Raw genomic sequence first — 24958 nt, forward strand, 5'->3', positions numbered from 1 at the left:
CAACATCATTTTCTATGTGATCCTTCTTCTCACGGTTTATAGCAATGGTTGCTGTATACATATTTTATACTTGCCAATAGCATTTTCTATGTGATCCTTCTTCTCACGGTTTATAGCAATAGAATTAAGGAGAGGAGGCCTGGGTGCTAGAATTAAGGAGAGGGAGGAGAAAAAGTGGGGCGCACACATTGTGTGTGTGTGGGGGGGGGGGGGGGAGGGTGTTTTGTCCAGGTTGGAAACACCAATCGGGACCAAAGGGTCTGATTGGTTCTCCTCTCTAGGGAGCCTGGCTCGCACTAGGGAACCAGGCCGGCCAGAGTCAGGATGCCACGGTGCAAATACTCCGTGTTTGGTTGGTTGGTTCAAGCGAGCTAGGCTGCGAGGAGACGCTGATTGGTTGCAGGTATGAACGCAAAATTCAAAAATGAGATGCAAGTTCAGTTTGTTTGGTAGGTCGCGTGCACCCTGTTACAGCCACCTCTTGCATTCAAAGGGTGTAGTTACCACTAGTTCATTCAATACAACACCAGTTCATTCAAAGGGATGAAACTACAGTTTCTAACTTATTTAAAATTAAATAGACTTAAAAACTAAAACCACAATTATTAAAGTTGGAACTAGGATAATTAAAGCCTCTAATAATATCATCACATCTGTACAATCCCATGTGGCGTTCTTGATATCAGCTTGAGCTTGTATAGGTACGTTTGTAGCTTCAAGTCTTGCACCATGAAATGCTTGCATCGCTTCTTCTTTGGTCCAATACTTCTTGTAACACGCTCCTCTGAAGCCATTGACTTGATTATGGCAAGCCTCCCAGCTGGAGAAAACTCCAGTTTGATGACCAACAGTGATAACATACCAAGACATATCTTCTGAGGAAAGAGGGAAAAGAAAATATCATTGGCCTAAAAATGGAGTTGACAAGCATAGGATAACCATGTAAACAACTAACAGAAATGTAGATGACAACAATGCTCAGTGTAAGTTCACATGTAAACAACTGACAGAAATATAGACAGTAAAGAGGAATGACCATATCATTGGCAATGGGCATATGCTCAGGATATGAATGAGAGGAAAGAATGAAGGAAAATGACAGAAATGTAGACAAGTAAGTTCATCATTGGCAATGGGCATATGCTCAGTCATCACCAAATAGTCATCACATCAGGTAACTCACACTTGAGTTACCAATCGAAATAGTCTAGCACAAGCTATCAACAGACCAACTTGGCTCAGGAGAAGGCTCACTGCACAAAATGAAATAACTAGCAGACTAGGAGACTCACTGCACAAAAAAGCCACCATCTGATCAGCAGTCACTGCACAAAAGAATGGTCACTGCACAAAATTAGGCCTCTGCATGATAAGGAGCCTCACTGCACATATTAGTGCTTGTCCAAGTAGGTCCTCAGCCACAACAGTCGGTGAGAAGCATTCATCTTCACAAATGTAGTATTATGAGTCTTGTTGCCAAGCAGGTGTTCATGAGTAGCCATGAGTGCTTCATCAGTGAAACCAGGCATGAACATGATAGCATCATAGAGATCTGGGTGCACATCCTCAACCTTGGTCTGTAGAATTGCATTGGCAACATTGTTGATAGCATCAGTCATCCCAGTCATCACCAAAATATCCCCCTCACTAAGTATGGACCTCTTTCTTTTGTTGCTCGTGAACCAGTAGGACCACCATCCTAACACTTCCCGACCTCTCCAATAACCTTTGCCACATCATCTAACTTCATGTGCTCATGCTTTGAATCTGCAAAATCAGAAAGGGAGCCCAAAGGTTCATTGGAGCCCATGGCAAACTTCCCTGTAGCCAGTCCATCCCAAAGATGATCTGCATCTGCTGGTAGTTCTCAATAGGCTTGTTCAACAGTTCAGCATCTTTTGGATGTGCCTAAAATGCAAACAAAAGAAATGTTAGGATATATTATCATCATGAAAGTAAGCAAGAAATAAAATTGAACAACAAAGGAAACTAACCTTCACATGGCCCTTGTAGTGCTCATCCTCCAAAGTGATCATGAAGTTATCCTCATCCCATAAAGCATCACTCAGTTCTCTCAGCTTTATCACCTTGACCCACCTCTACCTCCATTTCCTCAAATGGTTGTACACCTGGGTCCCTGTCACCTCATTTCCTGAGAACTCATTCACTGCTTTGGCAACTTGGTTCAAGTGCACTTTCTTAAACCCCTTGTCAGTTCTCACACCAGTAGAGATCAACTGACAGAAGCGGTGAAGCACAAATGTAGACATGACATTGCTCCATCTCATAGCAGGCCTAGGCTGCTGCCCAGCACCAGCACCAACCTGAGCAGCCTGGCCACCAGCAGCTGCGGCAGCCTGGCCACCAACAGGCTGGACAGCAGCCTAGGCAGCAACCTCTCTAGCCTGAAGTTCCTCCAGCAGGTCAAACTGAGCATTCTCTTGTGCCATCTCCTAGTAAAACATCATTGCATATTGCCCATTGCCTTAGGAAATAGTAAAACATCATTGCATAATGCCCAAAGCCTCATGTAAGTAAACAGAATAAATGAATCATCATAGCACACTTGTTCAATGACTCAAGTTCAAATCCAAACATAAATAATAAATCATCATAGCACACTTGTCCAATGTCTCAAGTCTTAAGGTAAGAAAGTAACAGAAACAACGCATCGTCATTGCATAGTTGTCCAATATCTCAAGGTAAGAAAGTAACATAAATAACACATCATCATTGCATAGTTGTCCAATGTTTCAAGGTAAGAAAGTAACAAAAACATCACATCATCATTGCATAGTTGTCCAATATTTTAAGGTAAGAAAGTAACAGAAAGAACACATCGTCATTGCATAGTTGTCCAATATTTTAAGGTAAGAAAGTAACAGAAATAACACATCGTCATTGTATAGTTGTCCAATGTCTCAAGGTAAGAAAGTAACATAAACAACACATCATCATTGCATAGTTGTCCAATGTCTCAAGGTAAAAAAGTAACAGAAACATTACATCATCATTGCATAGTTGTCCATTATCTCAAGTTAACAAAGAAACAGATACAATACAAAGTGCATATATGCAACTACAAGTGAGCATTACCCCTGTTTGCCCACATTTGATCAGCCCATTCATCTCTAACAGTAGCTCAAGCTGCATTGTCATCCATTGGGACCCCATGGCCATGAGCAGAATTTGGTTCCCAAGAGGAATAACCTCATCAGTGCCATGCCTAAGAATCCAATTATGTAAAATGCAACATGCAAGTATCAACTTGACTTGTGTCTTGAATGGATGAAAATATTTGTTGTCAATAATGCGGAATCGATTTTTAAAGCCCCAAATGCCCTCTCAACCATAACACGTAGACTTGAATGTCTCAAATTGAACAACTCTCTTGGATTGGTTGGATAATTTCTACCACCAAACTCATTAAGATGATATCTAGTGCCTCTGTAAGGAGGGAGGAATCCAGGATGACATGCATATCCAGCATCTACTAGATAGAATTTCCCTAGAAAAATTACAAATAGGTATTAGTCCTACTGTAATTTAGTTTCTAACTTAGTTTATGGAACCAATTTATATGTTTACCTTGTGGAACCCTTAACCCATCCTCCCTCTCTAGTGCATCAGCTAGAATGGTGACATCATGTGCAGAACCCTCCTAACCAGCCAACACATAAGTGAACTTAAAATCAAAGTCCACTGCAGCTAGCACATTTTGAGTTGTGTAGTGTTTTCTGCCCCTAAATGCGGATTGCATCTTGGCAGGGACTCTAGCATAGATATTGTGGCGGGACCACCTCGGATTAACTTGATTAAAACATGATTAAGTCGCCTAACACGCGACACTCATGCCTTAGTCAAGTTAACACGAAGTGCCGTCGGATTCCATCCGATTTAACCACTCTAACAGGACCGAGTTAGCAAACTCACACGAAGGTGAGCGGTTCCAGAGAATACAACAAGTCCACTGAGTTAAACAAATTTGACCATTTAGTTCAACAACAAAATGAAAATCAGAGTTTTACAAGGTTCAAAAGCAGCGGAAAGATAAAACAGCGGAAGCTAGCGCCGGGGTCGGACGTCCTTGGTGAGGCCAGCCAAGACATCAGTAACCCCTTTCCTCGCCGTCCAAGGAGGGGTCCCACTCGACCGTCCATCTCGGAGGGAGTTGGGGCGGCCAAGTGCCAACAGGAGCGGACTCAGGAGCTGCGACTTCACCTGAAAAGAAAGCCACAACAAGGCTGAGCTACTAAGCTCAAAAAGACTTAACCGACCGGGAGTAAAGCTATTCCACCACTTCTAGACATGCGAGGCTCTTTGGCTGAGGGGTTTGTTTGCCAAAAGCACTAAATAGATCATTATTTTCAAAGTTTTAACTCAGATTCTAAGTTTATTAACCGGTCTAAGTTGGCAACTTACTCTAAGCAACATAGATCCAACCAAAGGGTATATAACATCATCGAGATCATGTCATCATCATATTCTTTTATTACTCAATGTAGCATAGCGATCAAGCAGTCTCAAACTGTGAGAGGCAGACGAATCGATTCAAGTTCTTTAACCATGCATGGTGAACCTAACCTCACGACATCCGCGCACCACCGAGGTCGCTTCCTGTGTTGGCCTTCCCCATCAATTCCCTAACCCGTGTTGGGCCCATTTCCTTTGGTGCAAGGCTCCACAGACCCGGCCTCTACCGTTCTGTGACCACACTTGCCACCACGTGCGGCCGCAGGGGAACTCCATTCTAAGGACAATGGGGCGACCGCTCACGTCTAGGTTCAATCCGGTACTAGGCTTCCCCATCCCATACTGAGTATGAGGTTAGTACTTTCAAACACTTGATCACGAACACCACCACTGTCGGGCCTTAACAGATTCCATAGATAGACGGGGCGATCAACCGACCACCAAAAGAGTTAACCACAACCCTGCCCCGTCCATCGTCGTTATAGTTGTAACAGAAGGAGAAACAACCAACTCCTATAACTCGTGAGTGACAGGAAATCACTCGACTTTTACCGCTTCCTATTTAAGCATAGCAACTACTGGGTCCAACAACTAGTGTTCAGATCAAGGAACTATGCCAGGCATCTAAGGTTGCAAACAACTCCTATACGTAAATGCACAAACATGATGAAGAAGGCATGCGCAAGTTTGAGAAACTGGGGTTCATGCTCCGGGGCTTGCCTTCAAGCGAGGAGGAAGGGAACTGGTGTTCTGCTGGGGCGGCTTCGGCTTCTGGAAGCGGTAGCTCAGCTACAACTCCGTCTTCTGGCGCCAGGTATAGCTCGTAGACGCCGTCAGCGATAAGCGACTCTACACGAATGCAAAAGCAGGAGTTAGCACTTTAGACGGTTATTTCAACAGCAATACTCGCAAGTTTTAGCCCAGAAACTTGTAGCAAAAGCTACGGAAAAGTGTGGAAGTTCACTTGAGTTGGTGGAGAGCAAGGTAAAAAGGGTCGGATGGGAAGAAACTTACGATTTGACCCTTAGACTAGAGGAATAGCTGTGCTGGGGGGTCCTCAGACTTAGCGCAGAGAAGTCCCCGATTTTTACACATATGCCCTCGGGTCAAGGAAAAAGATACAGCCGAGTCCTCGGGCGAGGCGGAGAAAGGGTCGGCGAAACAGACAGGGTCGGGCGAGACGGAGAAAGGGGTCGGACGAACGGATAGGGTCGGGCGAGACGAAAAACGGGTCGGGCGGATAGACAGGGTCGGGCGAGGTGGAAAAGAGGTCGGTAACTTACCTTTGGTTTATAGGTGAAGCTTGGGGTCGGGAAGGAGCAGACTAGGGCAGAAGGACTGAAGCACTAAGGCTTGGGCAGCGGTGATGTCCGGCGGTGCTCCAGCGATGGCGGTGCTTCTTGTGGACAACAAGCAAGCTCTAGCACAGCGCGGAGGAGCAAGCGGCTGGGTGGATTGGGAAAGGCGGGTGTTGAGCGGAGAGGAGAGTTCCTCAAGAACTTAGGTGGCAACACTAGAGCACGAAACAGAGGAACGACGGTAAGGCAGCGATGGCGAAGGGGACATCGGGCCGGGAGGCATCGGGCCTTGCAGCCGGGGGTCCGGCGAGGTGATGATGGGCGCGAGCTGCGAGGCGCTGCAGAAAGGGTTGCAGAGGGGCTTCTACTGCGATTGGGGAAGAGGGCGCGGGAATCGATCCGGTCGCGGCCGGCGGCGGGGCGGAGCGGCGGGGGTCGGAGGAGTTGAGCCACGCGGTGGAGAAGCTCTGAAGCGGGCATGCCACTCGAGTGCATCTGCACCAGGAGATTGGGGAAAAGATTGTGGGTCCACCGGGCAGTCTCGGTTTGTCCTCTGCTCGAGATTGAAAGGAGACACTGTGGGTGCAACTTTGAAGGATCCGGCGGGGTGAGTTGGGGGTCTTCAGGGGTCGGAGCTGGGAACCGGCGGAGAGGGGTCGGGTTCCTAGGGGTTGGGACCGGAACTGGAGGTTGAGCGCTTAAACTCGGGAAAGCTGAGTCAGCGGGATTTGGGACTCGGATTAAGATTAACTCGAAAGATTTGGGGTCGGTCGTTACAGCCTACCCCCCTTAAAAAGAATCTCGTCCTGAGATTCGGGTGTAAGAGTAACGAGTGAGGGTGTGCAGTCCTTACCTCCTTGGCTGGAAAGAAAACCTTGGAAATGCTTGTTCAAATACCCTTCTGTCTCCCATGTTGCTTCATCCTCTGTGTGGTTATTCCATAGGATCTTGTACATTTTCACCACTTGGCGTCGGGTGCACCTCTCCTTATGGTCAAGAACTTTGGTTGGGTACTCATCATAGGTCAGGTCAGGCTCGATTTGAAGTTGCCCTTGCTCTAAGATCTCGGTTGGGACTTGGACACATTTCTTCAGTTGAGATACATGGAAAACATCATGTATGGCCGAGAGTTGTTCTGGGAGTCGGATCCGGTAGGCAACGGGTCCACAAATTTCCACAATCTCATAAGGGCCAATGTAACGGGGAGCCAATTTTCCTTTTACTCCAAATGTTGCACTCCTTTGGTCGGGGAGACTCGAAGATACACATGATCACCAATATCAAACTGCAGGTGTCTTCTTCTCCTGTCGAAGTAACTCTTCTGTCGAGATTGGGTGGCCTTAAGATTTTCTTGAATTACCTTCACTTGTTCTTCTGCTTCTACCACTAAGTCAGGGCCATAGGTCCGTCTTTCGCCAATTTGTGACCAATTCAGCGGCGTCCGACATTTCCGACCATATAGGGCTTCAAATGGTGCCATCTTCAAGCTAGTCTGGTAGCTATTATTATAGGAGAACTCTGCCAATGGCAAGCACTTGTCCCAATTTTTGTCATAATGGATGACACAAGCTCTCAACATGTCTTCAAGGATCTGATTTACTCTTTCGGTCTGACCATCGGTTTGAGGATGATAGGTTGAGCTACGGATGAGCTTGGTGCCCATTGATGCTTGTAGCTGTTTCCAAAAGCGTGCTACAAACTGAACTCCCCGATCAGAGATGATCGTCCTAGGCACACCGTGCAGGGAAACAATGCGGTCAAGATACAACTCCGCATACTTCTTGGCCGTGTAGGTGGTGTGGACAGGAAGGAAGTGGGCAGACTTGGTCAGGCGGTCCACTATAACCCAAATGGAATCATGTCGCTGTGATGTAAGGGGCAGTCCAACAATGAAGTCCATGCTGATATCTTCCCATTTCCAAGAGGGAATAGGTAGGGGCTGCAGGGTACCTGATACCTTTAGATGGCTGGCCTTGACACGTTGGCAGGTATCACATTCTGAAACATACCGGGCAATCTCTGGCTTCATTCCACTCCACCAGAAGATTTGACGGAGATCATGATCCATCTTATTGCTGCCAGGATGGATTGAGAATTTGGAGAGATAGGCTTCATCTAGGATTTGCTTTCTCAGATTGGGGTCGGATGGTACAACAAGTCGGTTCTCACAGTACACTCTCCCATTCTCATCCTGTCGGAATTGCTTATACCCTTCATCGTTCAATAAAATCTTCCTTGTGATCCGTCTTACTTCCTCATCCTCTAACTGTGCTGACCCAATTTGGTCTTCCAAAACAGACTCGAGATATGTGGCCGAGGGTTCCATGGGAAACAATTTCCAAACTGAGTTTTCCCATTTCAGGACACAGAGTCTCGGTGAAGTTTGTTGCCGACAAGCAGTTGCAAAAGGTCTTGCGGCTAAGAGCATCGGCCACCACGTTGGCCTTGCCGGGGTGATAGTGCACTTCCAAATCATAATCTTTTATCAACTCCAACCATCTCCTTTGGCGCATGTTGAGGTCAGCTTGACTGAAGATATACTTGAGGCTCTTGTGGTCGGTGTAGATGTTACAGTGGGTGCCCATCAGATAGTATCTCCATATCTTTAAGGCATGAATCACTGCTGCCAACTCAAGATCATGGGTCGGGTAGTTTAGCTCATGAGGTCGTAACGCCTGTGAGGCATATGCAATGACTCGGTTGTCTTGCATAAGAACACACCCAAGTCCAGTGCCAGAGGCGTCACAGTACACGTCAAATGGCCTAGAAGGGTCGGGTTGAGCCAAAACTGGGGCTGAGGTCAGCAATTGCTTCAGGGTCTTGAAGGCTTCTTCACACTTGTCGTTCCACACAAATCTGACCTCTTTCTTCAGCAGCTCAGTCATCAGCTTAGCTATTTTGGAGAAATCTGGTATGAAACGCCGATAGTAGCCTGCTAGTCTAAGGAAACTTTGGATCTGGTGCACTGAGGCGGGAGGCTTCCAGTCCATGACTTCCTGTACCTTGCTGGGGTCGACGGCTATGCCATTCCGAGAGGTAGTGTGTCCCAAAAACTTGACACTATCTAACCAAAATTCACACTTGGAGAATTTGGCATAGAGCTGATGATCTCTCAACCGTTGGAGAACTACATGAAGATGATTGGCATGTTCTTCTTTGTTCTTCGAGTACACTAGGATATCATCAATGAACACCACCACAAACTTGTCCAACTCGGGCATGAACACCGAATTCATGAGATACATGAAATAGGCGGGTGCATTGGTGAGTCCAAAAGACATGACCAGGTACTCGTAGAGTCCATATCTTGTGGAGAAGGCGGTTTTGGGAATGTCGCATGGTCGGATCTTGATTTGGTGATAACCTGAACGAAGATCAATCTTGGAGAACACTCTTGCTCCAGCTAATTGATCAAACAAGACATCAATGCGGGAAAGTGGGTACTTGTTCGTGACAGTCACCACATTGAGGGGTCGGTAGTCCACACACATGCGTAGACTCCCGTCCTTCTTCTTCACAAACAGGACTGGGCAACCCCAAGGTGAAGTGCTGGGTCGGATGAAGCCTTTCTCCAACAGATCATGCAACTGGGTTTTTAACTCGGCCAGGTCAGCAGGTGGCATCCGATAGGGTCTCTTGGATATCGGAGCGGTGCCGGGGATCAACTCTATGGAAAACTCCACATCTCTATTTGGCGGCATGCCGGGCAGGTCATCTGGAAACACATCCGGGTACTCACAGACAACAGGAAGGCTTTCTATCCAAGCTTCTGACATAGGGTACGCACAAGGAAGGCGTACTTAGGGGGGTTCAAGGGTAGGGTAGAACTGCCATGAAATGGTGAGTTGATGTGTAGAGTTCGGGCAGCTGCATCTAGAACCACTTGGTGTCTGGTCATCCAATCCATCCCAAGGATGATGTCTATTCCTTCCAGGTCAAGGATGATGAGATTTTCCTTAAAAAGACTTTGGCCTAGCTGGAGAGGTACCAAGGTAACGATCTGGTCTGAGGCTATCTTCCTTCTCGGAGTGGAGATCACATATGATCCTTTAGTGTGACCGACACTCAACTCACATCTTTCTCTAGTCTTACTCCCGATGAAGCTATGGGAGGCTCTCGAATCAAACAAAACAACAACAGTTTAATTTAAGACAAGGAAGGTACCCGTCATCACTGGCGCACCATCGGGGAGCTCGGTCAAGCTGGTGTAGTTGAGCCGTCCTTGGAGAACTTACACCTTGGGCCTTCTTCCTCTGTTCGCCATGGGGTTCTGGCCAGGCTGCTGATTCCTGTTCCTAGGGCAGTCCTTAGCAAAATGCCCTTCATTGCCGCAGGTGAAGCAGCGGTTACCATTTGCAGGACGCGGTGGTGGCGGTAGGGTCGGCCGGGGCGCCTGTGGTTGGAAACCAGGAAAATGAGGTGCCGCTGGTGGGGGTCAGGCAACCCATCTTCCCGACTGCTGGGGTCAGCTGGGCGCTTGTGGAGGAACCATCCTGAACCTTCGAGCGGGCGGGCTCGGAAATGCCACGGAGGCCTTTCTCTTCTGGTCGGCTTTGAGAGCCTGCATGCAGTCCTCTTGGGAGATAGCCAGATTCACCAACTCATTGTAGGTATCCACCTTAATGGGGTTCAACCTCTCTCTGAGCTCCAAGCTTAGCCCTCTGCGGAATCTGTCCCGCTTCTTCTCATCTGTGTCCGCATGGTACCCAGCGTACCGACACAGATCATTGAAAGCCTGCGCATAGTGCAGGACATCTCGATTTCCCTGGGTAAGAGCCAGGAACTCGTTGAGCTTGCGTTCTAGAAGACCTTCTGGAATGTGATGCCTTTGAACGCGGTCTTGAACTCGTTCCAGCTGACCGCATGGTCAGCCGGCAACATAGCATGGTAGTGATCCCACCAAAGCAGGGTGGAACCACGCAGCTGTTGAGCCGCAAACCGGGCTTTGTTATGGTCGGGACATAGGGCGGTGAGGAGCTCGAACTTGGATTCGATCGTACGAACCCAGGCGTCGGCGTCGAGCGGGTCTTGTGTCTTCTGGAACAAAGGGGGCTGCGTCCCCAAGAAATCCTCATAGTGAGCAACATGAGGCTGCTGCTGAGCCCTTCCCCCATGGGGCTGCTGCTGTTGTCCTTGTGCAATATGCCTCAGCAGCTCGGTTTGAGCCGCTAAGATCGCCTCCAGCGATGGCGGGGGCGGGGGCGGGGGCGGGGGAAGATCCTGCCTCTGCTCGCTGCTGCTGGGCACAGAGCCAGATCTGGTGCGATGCGCCATCTGCAAGAGCCAACGTTCCATTAATTCCATAACCTCAGAAGTATTCCAAACAGATGGGTACGCACATGTTAAATCCTCAAATGCGACTCTTGCCGGCAATGCAACACAACACAGCTTTATTAAGGAGATACACACTTCCCCTTGCCATCTTAGTTAGCAACTATCTTAGTTCTGCACACAACTTCGGGTGAACCATAACCATATCCCAGGAGTTCCAGTATATCTGACCTTAGGCCAAGGGGTCAGGCTAGGCGGAACAGCACATGAAGGGGTCGGGTGAAGCGATCCGCACCAAAAGGGGTCGGGCGAAGCGAACCGCACAAGAAGGGGTCGGGTGAGGCGGAGAATCGCCTCGAGGGGTCGAGCGCATTCGACCTCGTGACCCGAGGTCGGCCAACTTTGGACAGACCCACAAAAAACGGGTGTGTGGTCACAGCACAACTCACACAGTCTGGCATCTCAAGCGTGTTGCAAAAGAGTCAAAGGTCAAGCTAAGATCTGATTTCACTGAGATCATTACATGGTTGCTTCCCCCAAAATACAGGGGAATACTTAACTCAAGGCTAACCTATTACACCACTATCCAAAACTTAGGTTGCCGAGGAGTACAACAAAAGATGAGATCCCTACAGCTCTCCATCTACGAGGGAACACTGTGAGTTGAAGAAGGGGCGTCGCCATCCTCAATGTCCATGCTGGACGCTCCCATGACCTCCTCAGGGTCTTCTTGCTTGTCCAATTGCATCTGAAGGGCATGCATGTCGTCGAGCTCGGCGTGGTGCTCGTCCAGATGAGCATTAGCAACTGCTAGCTCCATCTCTACCTCCATATTTTCTTCGAAAAGCTCAATCATGCCATACACCAGATCTGTCACTTCTCCCTCGAGTTCGGAGATTCGGTCTTGCATGTCGTGGATTTGTATTCCTCTCTGGATGAGTTGATAGGTTTGTCCCACCAGGTCTCTCTTGGCGGCGTTGAAGTGCCCCTGGGTGTCTATGGCTATCCGAGCCAAGACAGCCATGGCTCGGCCTTGAAGCTCGATCAGCCGATATAAGGCTGACATGCATCTGATGGTGGTGGAGATGGTGACCAGCGAGTGGGATGTGGCCAACACCTCTATGTTGTTGACGCAATCAAGCCACGCCGGGTCTAGCCGATCCCTGGCGGGAAACAAGCCGATTGGGTCCAAGGTGACCTCAAGCGGGTGCAGCTGACAGAACTGGGTAAGGATTTGTAGAGTAGCTGACTCCCACGTATCTTCCAGAGCGTGTCTGTATGTCGAGACCCCGAGCTGGGGCCACTCGGGCCGCACAGGGGGTGGAGGTACCACCGCCTGCACGTTGCACCTCTGTACACCGTGCTCCAGGTACATCCGTCCCACGTACAAGGGCGGGGACTGATACCCGAACCACCTCAAGGTGTCCCACAGAATAGCAGGAAAACCCTCATAGTGTAAGCACGTCGAGTGGGAGAAGCCATCGGCGCCGTACACCACGTGTCCGGGGGCGGCCATCTGGAACCAAGAACCAAAACATCATGAGATAGAAACTCTAAGAAGAAAGGGTCGGATAGGAAAAGTACTCGGATTTGACCGAGCACAAGCTGGAAGGAAGCTAGAAATCCTTAGAACCGAAGAAGAGCTTTTCCAAGGCAAGGTTGCTTTAGGAAGGTGGTTTCACAGATTTTAGTTCATGTCGCATGCACGGCCTACTTCGTCCTCTCAACCAAAACAACTGCCAGAACTTGGTCTTACGCAGTTAGTGCCGGTGGCAAGGCAACTAGTACGTCTCTCCCTATAGTAGCTAGTCGGTTCTAGTAGCATCTCCTAAGCGAACGCGGTTAGTGTACCTGCAGAAAACACAACCACATGAACCTTTCGTGCCAGCACCCACGAAAGCATCCCCAAACATTACCGTTCACTATAGAAACGACACCCATGCGTTCAAGGCTGCATGGACAGCACAACAACCGTGGAAATAGGTCCCCTTTGAATGGAACCGTATAACCCTTCGCATACTCGTGATGCGGAATCAGCGCACGTATAATAGACGTGGGTGAACAACCGTGATGATAGGCTCGTTGGAATCGAACGATACCACCCTTCGTATGAATTAGCATATGGAACCTGCGCACGTTTGATAAACGTGGGCGAAACAACCGCGATGATAGGGTCCTTTGAATAGAACTCCCTATCAACCCTCGCATACTCGCGATGCGGACTTGGCACACGTATGATACACGTGGTGAAGTGCTGGAAGCTAGGAAGATAACCAATAAATATCAGCCACCTAAAAACAACCCCAAAATCCCCTAGGGCCTCTCATGCTAAAGTCATCCTTAACGATCGTACGAGATTTCAACAACTTTCTTTGCAACTTTTATTTTAAAAGAAGTGTTTAGGGCCTATTGTGTTCTCTGTCTTGCTAAACCTGGCTCTAGTACCAGCTGTGGTGGGACCACCTCATTTTAACTTCATTAAAACATGATTAAGTCGCCTAACACGCGACACTCATGCCTTAGTCAAGTTAACACGAAGTGCCGTCGGATTCCATCTGATTTAACCACTCTAACAGGACCGAGTTAGCAAACTCACACGAAGGTGAGCGGTTCCAGAGAATACAACAAGTCCACTGAGTTAAACAAATTTGACCATTTAGTTCAACAACAAAACGAAAATCAGAGTTTTACAAGGTTCAAAAGCAGCGGAAAGATAAAACAGCGGAAGCTAGCGCCGGGGTCGGACGTCCTTGGTGAGGCCAGCCAAGACATCAGTAACCTCTTTCCTCGCCGTCCGAGGAGAGGTCCCACTCGACCGTCCAACCCGGAGGGAGTTGGGGTGGCCAAGTGCCAACAGGAGCGGACTCAGGAGCTGCGACTTCACCTGAAAAGAAAGCCACAACAAGGTTGAGCTACTAAGCTCAACAAGACTTAACCGACTGGGAGTAAAACTACTCCACCACTTCTAGACATGCGAGGCTCTTTGGCTGAGGGGTTTGTTTGCCAAAAGCACTAAGTAGATCCTTATTTTCAAAGTTTTAGCTCAGATTCTAAGTTTATTAACCGGTCTAAGTTGGCAACTTACTCTAAGCAACATAGATCCAACCAAAAGGTATATAACATCATCGAGATCATGTCATCATCAAATTCCTTTATTACTCAGTGTAGCATAGCGATCAAGCAGTCTCAAACTGTGAGAGGCAGACGAATCGATTCAAGTTCTTTAACCATGCATGGTGAACCTAACCTCACGACATCCGTGCACCACCGAGGTCGCTTCCTATGTCGGCCTTCCCCATCAATCCCCTAACCTGTGTCGGGCCCATTTCCTTTGGTGCAAGGCTCCACAGACCCGGCCTCTGCCATTCTGGGACCACACTTGCCACCACGTGCAGCCGCAGGGGAACTCCGTTCCAAGGACAATGGGGCGACCGCTCATGTCTAGGTTCAATCCGGTACTAGGCTTCCCCATCCCATACTGAGTATGAGGTTAGTACTTTCAAACACTTGATCACGAACACCACCACTGTCGGGCCTTAACAGATTCCATAGACAGACGGGGCGATCAGCCGACCACCAAAAGATTTAACCACAACCCTACCCCCTCCATCATCCTTATAGTTGTAACAGAAGGAGAAACAACCAACTCCTATAACTCGCGAGTGACAGGAAATCACTCGACTTTTACCGCTTCCTATTTAAGCATAGCAACTACTCGGTCCAACAACTAGTGTTCAGATCAAGGAACTACGCCAGGCATCTAAGGTTGCAAACAACTCCTATACGTAAATGCACAAACATGATGAAGGGGTCGGTAACTTACCTTTGGTTTATAGGTGAAGCTTGGGGTCGGGAAGGAGCAGACTGGGGTGAAAGGACTGAAGCACTAAGGCTTGGGCAACGGCGATGTCTGGCGGTGCTCCGGCGGTGGTGGTGCTTCTTGTGGACAACAAGCAAGCTCTAGCACAGTGCGGAGGAGCAAGCGGCTGGGTGGATTGGGAAAGACGGGTGTTGAGCGGAGAGGAGAGTTCCTCAGGAACTTAGGTGGCAACGCTTGAGCATGAAACAGAGGAACGGCGGTAAGGCAGCGATGGCGAAGGGGACTCTGGTGGGATTCTGGCATTCCCTTTTATAGCTGCGCGGAAGAGGGAGAGTTGGAGCAGCACGAAGACGGGGAAGAAAAGAGGGAGTGTGCTACCATGGCAGCGATTGAGCAACGAGGGGCGGCGGAGCAGGACTTCGGGGATGACACCTTCGGCCATTGGGCACTGGAGACAGGGCGGCGCAGGTGCGGTTTTGCCGGTGGTTGCGATTTGGCAGAGGCGGGCGTTGTCGTGCGGCGGATCTGATAGGTGTGACAGGGGGAACGACGCTAGAAGCGAGGTTACACAGGTGAGAAGACAGGCGGGCTGCGGCTGCGTGGGCGAGCGCGAAGCAGCGGTCTGTCGGGGCGCAACTCTAGCAAGGCGGAAAAGGAGCTGTCGCGGCCGGGGTCGGGGTTGGTGAAGGAGGAATCGTCGCGTAGCGCATCTGGGGCGGCGCGACTGGGGAGAGGCAGCGGAAAAGCCGGGAGGCATCGGGCCTTGCAGCCAGGGGTCCAGCGAGGTGATGATGGGCGTGAGCTGCGAGGCGCTGCAGAAAGGGTTGCAGAGGGGCTTCCGCTGCGATTGGGGAAGAGGGCGCGAGAATCCATCCGGTCGCGGCCGGTGACGGGGCGGAGCGGCGGGGGTCGGAGGAGTTGAGCCACGCGGCGGAGAAGCTCTGAAGCGGGCATGCCACTCGAGTGCATCTGCACTGGGAGATCGGGGAAAAGATTGTGGGTCCACTGGTCAGTCTCGGTTTGTCCTCTGCTCGAGATTGAAAGGAGACACTGTGGGTGCAACTTTGAAGGATCTGGCAGGATGAGTTGGGGGTCTTCAGGGGTCGGAGCTGGGAACCGGCGGAGAGGGGTCGGGTTCCCATTGGTCGGGACCGGAACTGGAGGTTGAGCGCTTAAACTCGGGAAAGCTGAGTCAGCGGGATTTGGGACTCGGATTAAGATTAACTCGAAAGATTTGGGGTCGGTCGTTACAGATATGAGTGCCATCTATAACCCCAACACAATCCTACATAAACCATACAATATGTTGTTACAAAATTTTCACTCAAGCATGCATCATTTGTTTCATATGGTTACTATAGTGTTACCTTAAAATATGGATACCATCTTGAGCTGTTTGTGATCTTAATAGGTGTCTCACTTGATGGAGGCTTAATCATATCATGCCTAAGTTCACCGATAGCATACAACACCTCCTTGAAATGCCTACTCACTGTCTCTACAGATCTCCTCCAACTTTGGTGGATAGCTCTAAACCTTTGGTTATGCCCAACAACATGAAGAAACATTGCAACTTGCTCTTCTACACTGCTATGTATGGTGTCTCTAAGCAACTCCCTGTCCCTAAGCAAATTACATAGCCTGAAGAAAGGGGCTCTTCTCATGCGAAGCATGTTTACACACTCTACGTCGTTACAGTTATAAATTTTATCCAAGTTCTTTTGTCTTTCCTTATCCATAGCACTCATTGGGGCATAACTTATCCGAGGACGTGAGCATTGAGCCAATCTAATCCTATTCAGGAAGAATGCATACATGGCAGTCACTAGAGCAGCTGCATGAACAATAAGCATGTGTCTCTTGTCTTCAAGAGCCATCTATATGAATAACATGCAAAACAAATATCACTGACATGGACAACAATGCTCAGATCAATATACATTCATCATTGACATGGGCAACAAGACTCAGATCAATATATATGCATCATTGACATGGACAACAAGGCTCAGATCAATATAACAACCAGCATTGACATGGACAATTCTGCTCAGAGCAATATTAAAGGCAAAGGAAGGAATCATTGACATGAATAAATGTGATTAATCCATAGACATGCATCAGTATCAAGAACAAGTGTGCTCAGACTAAGATGAATCGTCAACCATGACTAGTAAGCATCATTTCCATCATGTAGTAAACATCAACACCGTCGTATAAAGATGACATGCGCATCCACAGAGGGGTTGGGTAGAAGGACAAGCGCTTGTATATTTTACCACAACAGAAGCACCTGGGAGAACAGCGTCTCAGACACAACCACGAACAGATCCACGGCGTCCATGTGACGACCAACCCCAAATCTTTCGAGTTAATCTTAATCCGAGTCCCTGATCCCCCTATCCCAGCTTCCCTGAGCTTAAAGTGCTCAATCTCCAGTTCCGGTCCCGACCCCTGAGAACTCGACCCCTTCCGCCGGTTCCCCCGCTCCGACCCCTGAAGACCCCCAAACCACCCCGCCGTATCCTTCAAAGTCGCACCCACAGTATCTCCTTTCAATCCGGAGCAAAGGATAAACCGAGACTGTTGGGTGGACCCACAAATCTTTTCCCCGATCTCCCGGTGCAGACGCACTCGAGTGGCATGCCCGCTTCAGAGCTTCTCCGCCGCGTGGCTCAACTCTTCCGACCCCCGCTGCTCCGTCCCGTCGCCGACCGCGACCGGATGGATTCCCGCGCCCTCTTCCCCAATCGCAGCGGAAGCCCCTCTGCAACCCTTTCTGCAGCGCCTCGTAGCTCGCGCCCATCATCACCTTGCCGGATCCCCGGCTGCAAGGCCCGATGCCTCCCGGCTTCTCTGCCGCCTCTCCACAGTCGCGCCGCCCCAGATGCGCTACGCGACGATTCCTCCTTCGCCAACCCCGACCTCGACCGCGACAGCTCCTTTTCTGCCTTGCCAGAACTCCGCCCCGACAAACCGCTGCTTCGCGCTCGCCCGCACAGCCGCAGCCCGCCTGTCTTCTCACCTGTGCAACCTCGCTTCTAGCGCCGTTCCCCCTGTCACACCCATCAGATCCGCCGCACGACGACGCCCGCCTCCGCCAAACCACATCCACCGGCAAAACCGCGCCTGCGCCGCCCTGTCTCCAGTGCCCAATGGCCGAAGGCAGCCTCTCCAAAGTCCTGTTCCGCCGCCCATCGCTGCTCAATCGCCGCCATGGCAGCGCACTCCATCTCTTTTCTTCCCGATCTTCGTGCTGCTCCAACCCTCTCTCTTCCGCGCAGCTATAAAAGGGAATGCTAGAGTCCTACCGGAGTTCCCTTCGCCATCGCTGCCTTACCGCTGTTCCTCTGTTTCGTGCTCGAGCGCTGCCACCTAAGTTCCTGAGGAACTCTTCTCTCCACTCAACACCCGCCTTTCCCAATCCACCCAGCCGCTTGCTCCTCCGCGCTGTGCTAGAGCTTGCTTGTTGTCCACAAGAAGCACCGCCACCGCCGGAGCACCGCTGGACATCGCCGCTGCCCAAGTCTTAGTGCTTCAGTCCTTTCGCCCCAGTCTGCTCCTTCCCGACCCCAAGCTTCACCTATAAACCGAAGGTAAGCTGCCGACCCCTTTTTCCGCCTCGCCCGACCCTATCTGTCCGCCCGACCCCTTTTTCCGCCTCGCCCGACCCTGTCTGTCTGCCCGACCCCTTTTTCTACCTTGCCCGACCCTATCTGTTCGTCCGACCCCTTTCTCCGTCTCGCCCGACCCTGTCTGTTTCGCCGACCCTTTTCGGCCTCGCCCGAGGACTCGGCTGTATCCTTTTCCTTGACCCAAGGGTATATGTGTATAAAATCAGGGACTTCTTGGCGCTAAGTCTGAGGACCCCCAGTACATCTATTCCTCTAGTCTAAGGGTCAGATCATAAGTTTCTTCCCATCCGACCCTTTTATCTTGCTCTCCACCAACCCAAGTACACTTCCCCACCTTTTCTGTAGCCTTACTACCAGTGTACGAGCTTAACTGCAAGTGTTGTTGATTTAACCATCTAAAACACTAACTCCTATTTTGCGTTCGTGTAGAGTTGCATCTCGCTGACGGCGTCTACGAGCTGTACCCGACGCCAGAAGACGGAGCTGTAGCCGAGCTACCGCTCCCAGAAGCCGAAGCCGCCCCAGCAGAAGACCAGTTCCCTTCCTCCTCGCTTGAAGGCAAGCCTCGGAGCATGAACCCCAAATTCCTAAAACTTGCACATGCCTTCTTCATCATGTTGTGCATTTACGTATAGGAGTTGTTTGCAACCGTAGATGCATGGCATAGTTTCTTGATCAGAACACTAGTTTGTTGGACCGAGTAGTTGCTATGCTTAAATAGGAAGCGGTAAAAGTCGAGTGATTTCCTGTCACTCGCGAGTTATAGGAGTTGGTTGTTTCTCCTTCTGTTACAACTATAAGGACGATGGACGGGGCTGGGTTCTGGTTAACTTTTGGTGGTCGGCTGATCGCCCCGTCCGTCTATGGAATCTGTTAAGGTTCGCCAGTGGTGGTGTTCGTGATCAAGTGTTTGAAAGTACTAACCTCATACTCAGTATGGGATGGGGAAGCCTAGTACCTGATTGAACCTAAACGTGAGCGGTCATCCCATTGTCCTTGGAACGGAGTTCCCCTGCGGCCGCACGTGGTGGCAAGTGTGGTCACAGAATGGCAGAGGCCGGGTCTTTGGAACCTTGCACCAAAGGAAATGGGCCCGACACGGGTTAGGGAATTGATGGGGAAGGCCGACACAGGAAGCGACCCTCGGTGGTGCGTGGATGTCGTGAGGTTAGGTTCACCATGCATGGTTAAAGAACTCGAATCGATTCGTCTGCCTCTCACAGTTTGAGACTGCTTGATCGCTATGCTACACTGAGTAATAAAGGAATCTGTTGATGACATGGTCTTGATGATGTTTATATACCCTTTGGTTGGATCTATGTTTGCTTAGAGTAAGTTACCAACTTAGACCGGTCAATGAACTTAGAATCTGAGCTAAAATTTTGAAAATAAGGATCTACATAGTGCTTTTGGCAAACAAACACCTCAGCCAAAAAGCCTTGCATGTCTAGAAGTGGTGGAGTAGTTTACCACCGGTCGGTTAAGTCTTGTTGAGCTTAGCAGCTCAGCCTTGTTGTGGCTTTCTTATCAGGTGAAGTCGTCGCTCCTGAGCTTGTCCCTGTTGGTACTTGGCCGCCCCAGCTCCCTCCGGGTTGGACGGTTGAGTGGGATCCCTCCTCGGACGGTGAGGAAAGGGATCACTGATGTCTTGGCTGGCCTCACCAAGGACGTCCGACCCTTACGCTTAGCTTCCACTTGTTTTACCTTCTGTTGTTTTCTTCAGAACTTGTTAAACTTTGTTTTGCAACCAAGTGTGTATCAACTTGTTAATCTTGTGGTGGACCTGTTGTATTCTCTGTAACTGCTCACCTTCGTGTGAGTTTGCTAATTCAGTCCTGTTAAGTGGTCAAATCGGATGAAATCCGACGACACTTTGTGTTAGCTTGACTGAGGCATGAGTGTCGCATGTTAGGAGACTTAACCGTGCTTTAATCAGGCCAATCCGAGGTGGATCCGTCACAGTCCAGAGGAGGGGGACTCAGATCTGCAAACCTGCCCAAAAGAACAACATCTGGGGTTACGAACCAAGGGAATAGCAAAGATCAAGTGCAAAAAACAAAAAAACTAGGGTTACGAACTTGACAAAATCCTAACACAAGTGCACAAAAAACTTGCCTTGCCCAACAGATTCGTGAAGAACTCCACCCTGCGAACCAAAGAACACCCGAGAAGGTGGTAGATCAGAACTTCGCAGATCCAAAAATCACAAGGAAAGGGGAGATGAAGGTGTGAACCCTCACCTGCGAGCCACCGGTGGAAGAAGACGAGTGCACGAGAGGGAGGGGGAAGGGGAGCGGTAACCATTTATGGCCGGGGGATGGTGTGAAAAGAGGGCCGTAACCCTAGGATCTTCCCGCCTGCACGCGGGGATCCATTTTCGCCCTCCGCACGCTCAACCTCGCATGCGCCGCAGCACCCAGGGAGCCTGGCTCCGGGGATACGCTTGATTTGGCCGCATGATGGGAGCCAGTCTCGGGGGACGTTTTGCATCCTGTGGACCAGGCCTAGGAGGCGGCCCAGGAAACTAATCATCGCTAGGTCGCACGTGGGGAACTCGGTTCCGGGATGGTGCGGGGAACCAATCAGACCCAAAGGCTCCCTTTAGTTCTGGTTGGTAGTTGCAACTGGGATAAAACGCCCCACCGGATTCCCGAGGGTCACTGACCTTTACCCCCGTCGGTGGCTATCGGAGGTTGATTTAACTCTCTTGCTTGAATTAAAAGAATGTTTAATTTAATGGGTATTTGAATTTAAGGAAATAATTAAGTCAAAATTCTTTTGGTTTTCTATTAAATGCGTAGACATCCAATAAGGGAATAAAAATTTAGTGATGGAAATAAAAAATATCATTAATTTGAAAAACATAATTGATTTTTTACCGTAGCAACAGACGGGCATTTTGCTAGTTAACTAAAAGGTTCATGTGGTGATTATTGTTGTCGGCCTCGTTTAAGGAATTAAGGTCATATGACCTACTCCTAGTTTGCAAATGCAACATTGCTTTCAATACTAGCAATCATATTCCTTTGTGCTGCCTATTTCCTTTTGGACCGTAAATGCAACATTGCTTTCAATACTAGCAATCATATTCCTTTGTGCTGCCTATTTCCTTTTGGACCGTTTCAATAGAGAGGAATCGACAAAGCTATCAGTAAGAGTTGTGGTAGCGAGTTATCTAGTAGTAATAGCTTACACTTGTGACTCGGCTCGCTGTAACAATGATCTTGTAGTAGACCGTTCGTGCAGGTTTAGATTGGCTTGTCTTCGTCTCCCTCGTCCACCACATATCTCATCTCAGCTTCGCTGGTGGAGCCACGCGATACCATCCGTGAAGCACTTCCGGTACCTATCCATGCCGGCCGGCTGCAAGGACACGCCGACCTCCATCCCGCCGATGCAGCTCCGGCTCTCCGCCACCGCCACTGCACCGGTCCTCGCCACGGACACGATGTCCACCTTCAGTGGCCGGCCAAAACCGAAGTCCAGCTCGTAGACACGGAACCTCGGTGAGCCAGCCACGGACAGTATGCCATTTGCGCTTGCCTCCTTGATGCGGTCCAACCAGGCGTCCATGCTGGATGTCCCGATGTCGCGCACAGCTTCGTCAATGGCGGAGGCGACCGCGGCGCACGCTGTGAAGAGGCCTCCTACGCCTGCCACCGCCAGCTCGCTCTTGGGTGCCATCCCGAATGCTGGGCCGACGCAGTTGCCGAGGTACCTTTCCGGGAGCGGAGGCTTCATCCGCGAGCGGTGGTTGACAGGGAAGAGGATGCAGGTCATTGGGCCCTCGCCGGAGCCGCAGCTCTCTTTGGCTCGCTGGTAGCATGACCAGACGAAGCCGAAGGTGGCAACCAGAGAGGAGCACCGTGGCGGCGCAACGCCGCGCCTCGCGGCCTCGTCGGCCACGACCTCCTTGATGCGCTGCAGGTCGTCCTTGGACAGAGTGAACGTGGCGAAGAGCTGGTCAGCGGACATTTTGGCGAACTCCATCTCATCAGTGCTCGGTGCCTCTTGATAAAAGACGTTGTAGAGGCCCCTCGGGTCCGCGAGGAGAGTCCGGTCGATGACAGGTGGGGGCGGAGCTTCGGTGCCGCTGCAGGCGGCTGCCCAGGTGTGCAGGAAGTGCGTTGAGTTCGAGCCGTCGCAGGCGGCGTGGTGCACGGTCACACCGATGGCGAGGCCGCGGCGCGCGGACAACAGCGTGGCCTGCAAGGCGAACAGCCCGCCGCCCTCCGCCAACGGCGGCACCAGCGTCCCGATCTTCGCTACCTCTCGGGGGTCGCCAGCGGCGAGGCCATCGATGTCCGCATCGCCGTCGTCACACTCAGCGACGGTGAAGGTGACGGCGTCACCCGGGCTGTAGTACAGCTCGTAGCGGTCCGATGTGCCGGGAGTGAGGCGAAGGCGGCCGGCGAGCGGGTAGAAGACTCGGAAGGCCTTGTGCAAGGAGTCCTTGAGGTTGGAGATGATGGTGGCGACGTCAGCATCGGGGGCGAGGCGGTAGAAGAGGAGGCGCTCGACGGGCGGGGAGTTGAGCCAGATGATGTCGAAGAAGGTGAGCGGGAGCGAGGTCTGCGGCGGCGACGGGGACGGCGCCACGAGGATGGTGTCGTGGACGCGGAGGTGAGGAGATGCCGAGGAGGACCCTGCAGGTCGCTGCTTCTGGTCCGGCGCCACGGCCATGGCCGCCGCGTCCGCCAATATCGGCGCTTGCCGCAGGTGGATGGGGGCGAGTAGTGAACAAATTTGGAAGACTGAAGGGCGATAGTCAATCCAATGTAGCAGTCTGTGGAAGACGGGACGCGATGTGTGAGCCCGGGCATCCAGCGCCACTCCAGCGAGCAGATATATGGGATGGACGGGTGGTTTTGGCGTTTTGCCTTTACTTGTCTGATCAAAATCCCCTCCTCCAGTCTCCCCGCTCCCTGGCTTGTTCCAGCTGGTTGGTCTGCTGGCCCATCCATCCCCCGTTTCTGGATGGTACATAACGTCATCCATGACCACAAAAAATCAGTAAATCTCAATTACAAAAAAGAAAAATAAGACGACGACGAGAGATAGAATGAGAAACCAGCACACCTCTCTCCGGGTCCATCAAGGTCTATTTCAGAATCCTTTTGCTTTTCCTCGTACTACTTTTAATGTGTGTTTATTGATGTTTGTTATAAGGACACATTAATTTTCAAGAGCCGAACAGGTTTTCTAGCACAACCTTGTACGGTAATACTATTTCGCGTCATTACTCTTTGTTTTGGCCATTCACTCTTCTCACATCATTCATCCAACTATTGAATTTTTCCCGTAACCATGATTCATCTCGTTGTTGATTTTTAAGATCCATGTGGTCATATATACATGTGAAAAATCCATGTTCCGGTATGGTACTAACTGTGAATTGTTTTCAATGAAGAGTTGAGATTGATTTCTAACCATTTTAATGAAAAAGGTACAGTAGATAATGAAATGAATTGTTCTGATTTGATCATGGTGAATATACTACACAAACTAGACATGCTATGGTGTACAGAACAAATATGCATATTTATATATCACATTTGCAAGTATTCCAATAATCACTAGAAAAAGGTGTGGCAATATGCCCTTGAGGGGAGGGGCCACTGCCGGCAGCAACGGATTGTTGCCTCCGTCCATAAATATATGAAATTTATTGGATAAGCTCACTAGCTTATCCTAATAAACGTCATATATTAGGTAGTACCTTTTTCCCCCTCAAAACTCAGCTGTGGTTTATGCTCGTTGTTTTGCTGTGGTAAGATTACATATGCTGCTCACTTGTTCAGGAATGAGATTTCACAGTACTACAGAATTCTACTTTACGTGGTGAGGTGGGAAGTGACAAACATGCATGGGGACTTGATCATTTGAAGTTACTAACTAAAAGATTCACGTGGTGATTATTGTTGTCCACCTCGTTTAAGGTCATATGACATGCTCCTTGTTTGCAAATGCAACATGGCTTTCAATATTAGCAACCATATATTCCTTTTGCGTTGCCTGTTTCCTTTTGTACCGTTTCAATAGAGAGGAACCAACAAAGCTATCAATGCTCTTTCAGCGGTTCTCATCAATGAGAGTTGCGTGAAGGGAGACTCGAGATGGAGAAAGGAGATAGCTACGGGGCGATTACTTGGGCGCCCGTCTCTTTTTCCTACCATAAATAATAATCTGGGTACCTCGGTGTAAATCCGACAGAGGGTAACTTAGATACAAATCTATAATGGTATTTTAAGTTATATTTTGTAATGATATGCATGGATAAATTAGACGCATATTATGTAGTTATTTTAGATTATTTTTTTATAATGGTAGAGCTAGGTAATTTTGATATAGATTTAGGTGTTTACTTTAAATATTTTCATAGTGATATTGTTGGGTAATATTTTAGAAAATATAATAGACTATTGACTATGATTATTTGAGTTTATATGATTGATGTTCGA

General features: G+C 49.7%; 1 protein-coding gene and 1 pseudogene across 3 annotated transcripts; both read right to left on the minus strand.

Annotated features, from left to right (window-relative positions):
• Window positions 1–1285: 1285 nt before the first annotated feature.
• On the minus strand, window positions 1286–17206 carry LOC117856456 (uncharacterized; annotated as a pseudogene).
• Window positions 17207–19768: 2562 nt separating this feature from the next.
• LOC117858772 (malonyl-CoA:anthocyanidin 5-O-glucoside-6''-O-malonyltransferase) lies at window positions 19769–23338 on the minus strand. 3 transcript variants are annotated; one of them, XM_072293656.1, is made up of 3 exons: window positions 21691–23338; window positions 20613–20643; window positions 19769–20489 (listed from the first exon to the last, which is right to left on the minus strand). In XM_072293656.1, the coding sequence occupies exon 1, from the start codon at window positions 23178–23180 to the stop codon at window positions 21792–21794; it is 1389 nt and encodes a 462-aa protein (XP_072149757.1). In that variant the 5' UTR covers window positions 23181–23338; the 3' UTR covers window positions 19769–20489; window positions 20613–20643; window positions 21691–21791. The 3 variants fall into 3 exon arrangements, with proteins under 3 accessions (XP_072149757.1, XP_034597790.1, XP_034597791.1); XM_034741899.2 differs by having other exon boundaries at window positions 20576–20643; XM_034741900.2 differs by lacking the exon at window positions 20613–20643.
• Between the last annotated feature and the right edge of the window lie 1620 nt (window positions 23339–24958).

Source organism: Setaria viridis, chromosome 5 (genome assembly GCF_005286985.2).
Source record: "Setaria viridis chromosome 5, Setaria_viridis_v4.0, whole genome shotgun sequence".
Lineage (NCBI taxonomy): Eukaryota > Viridiplantae > Streptophyta > Magnoliopsida > Poales > Poaceae > Setaria > Setaria viridis.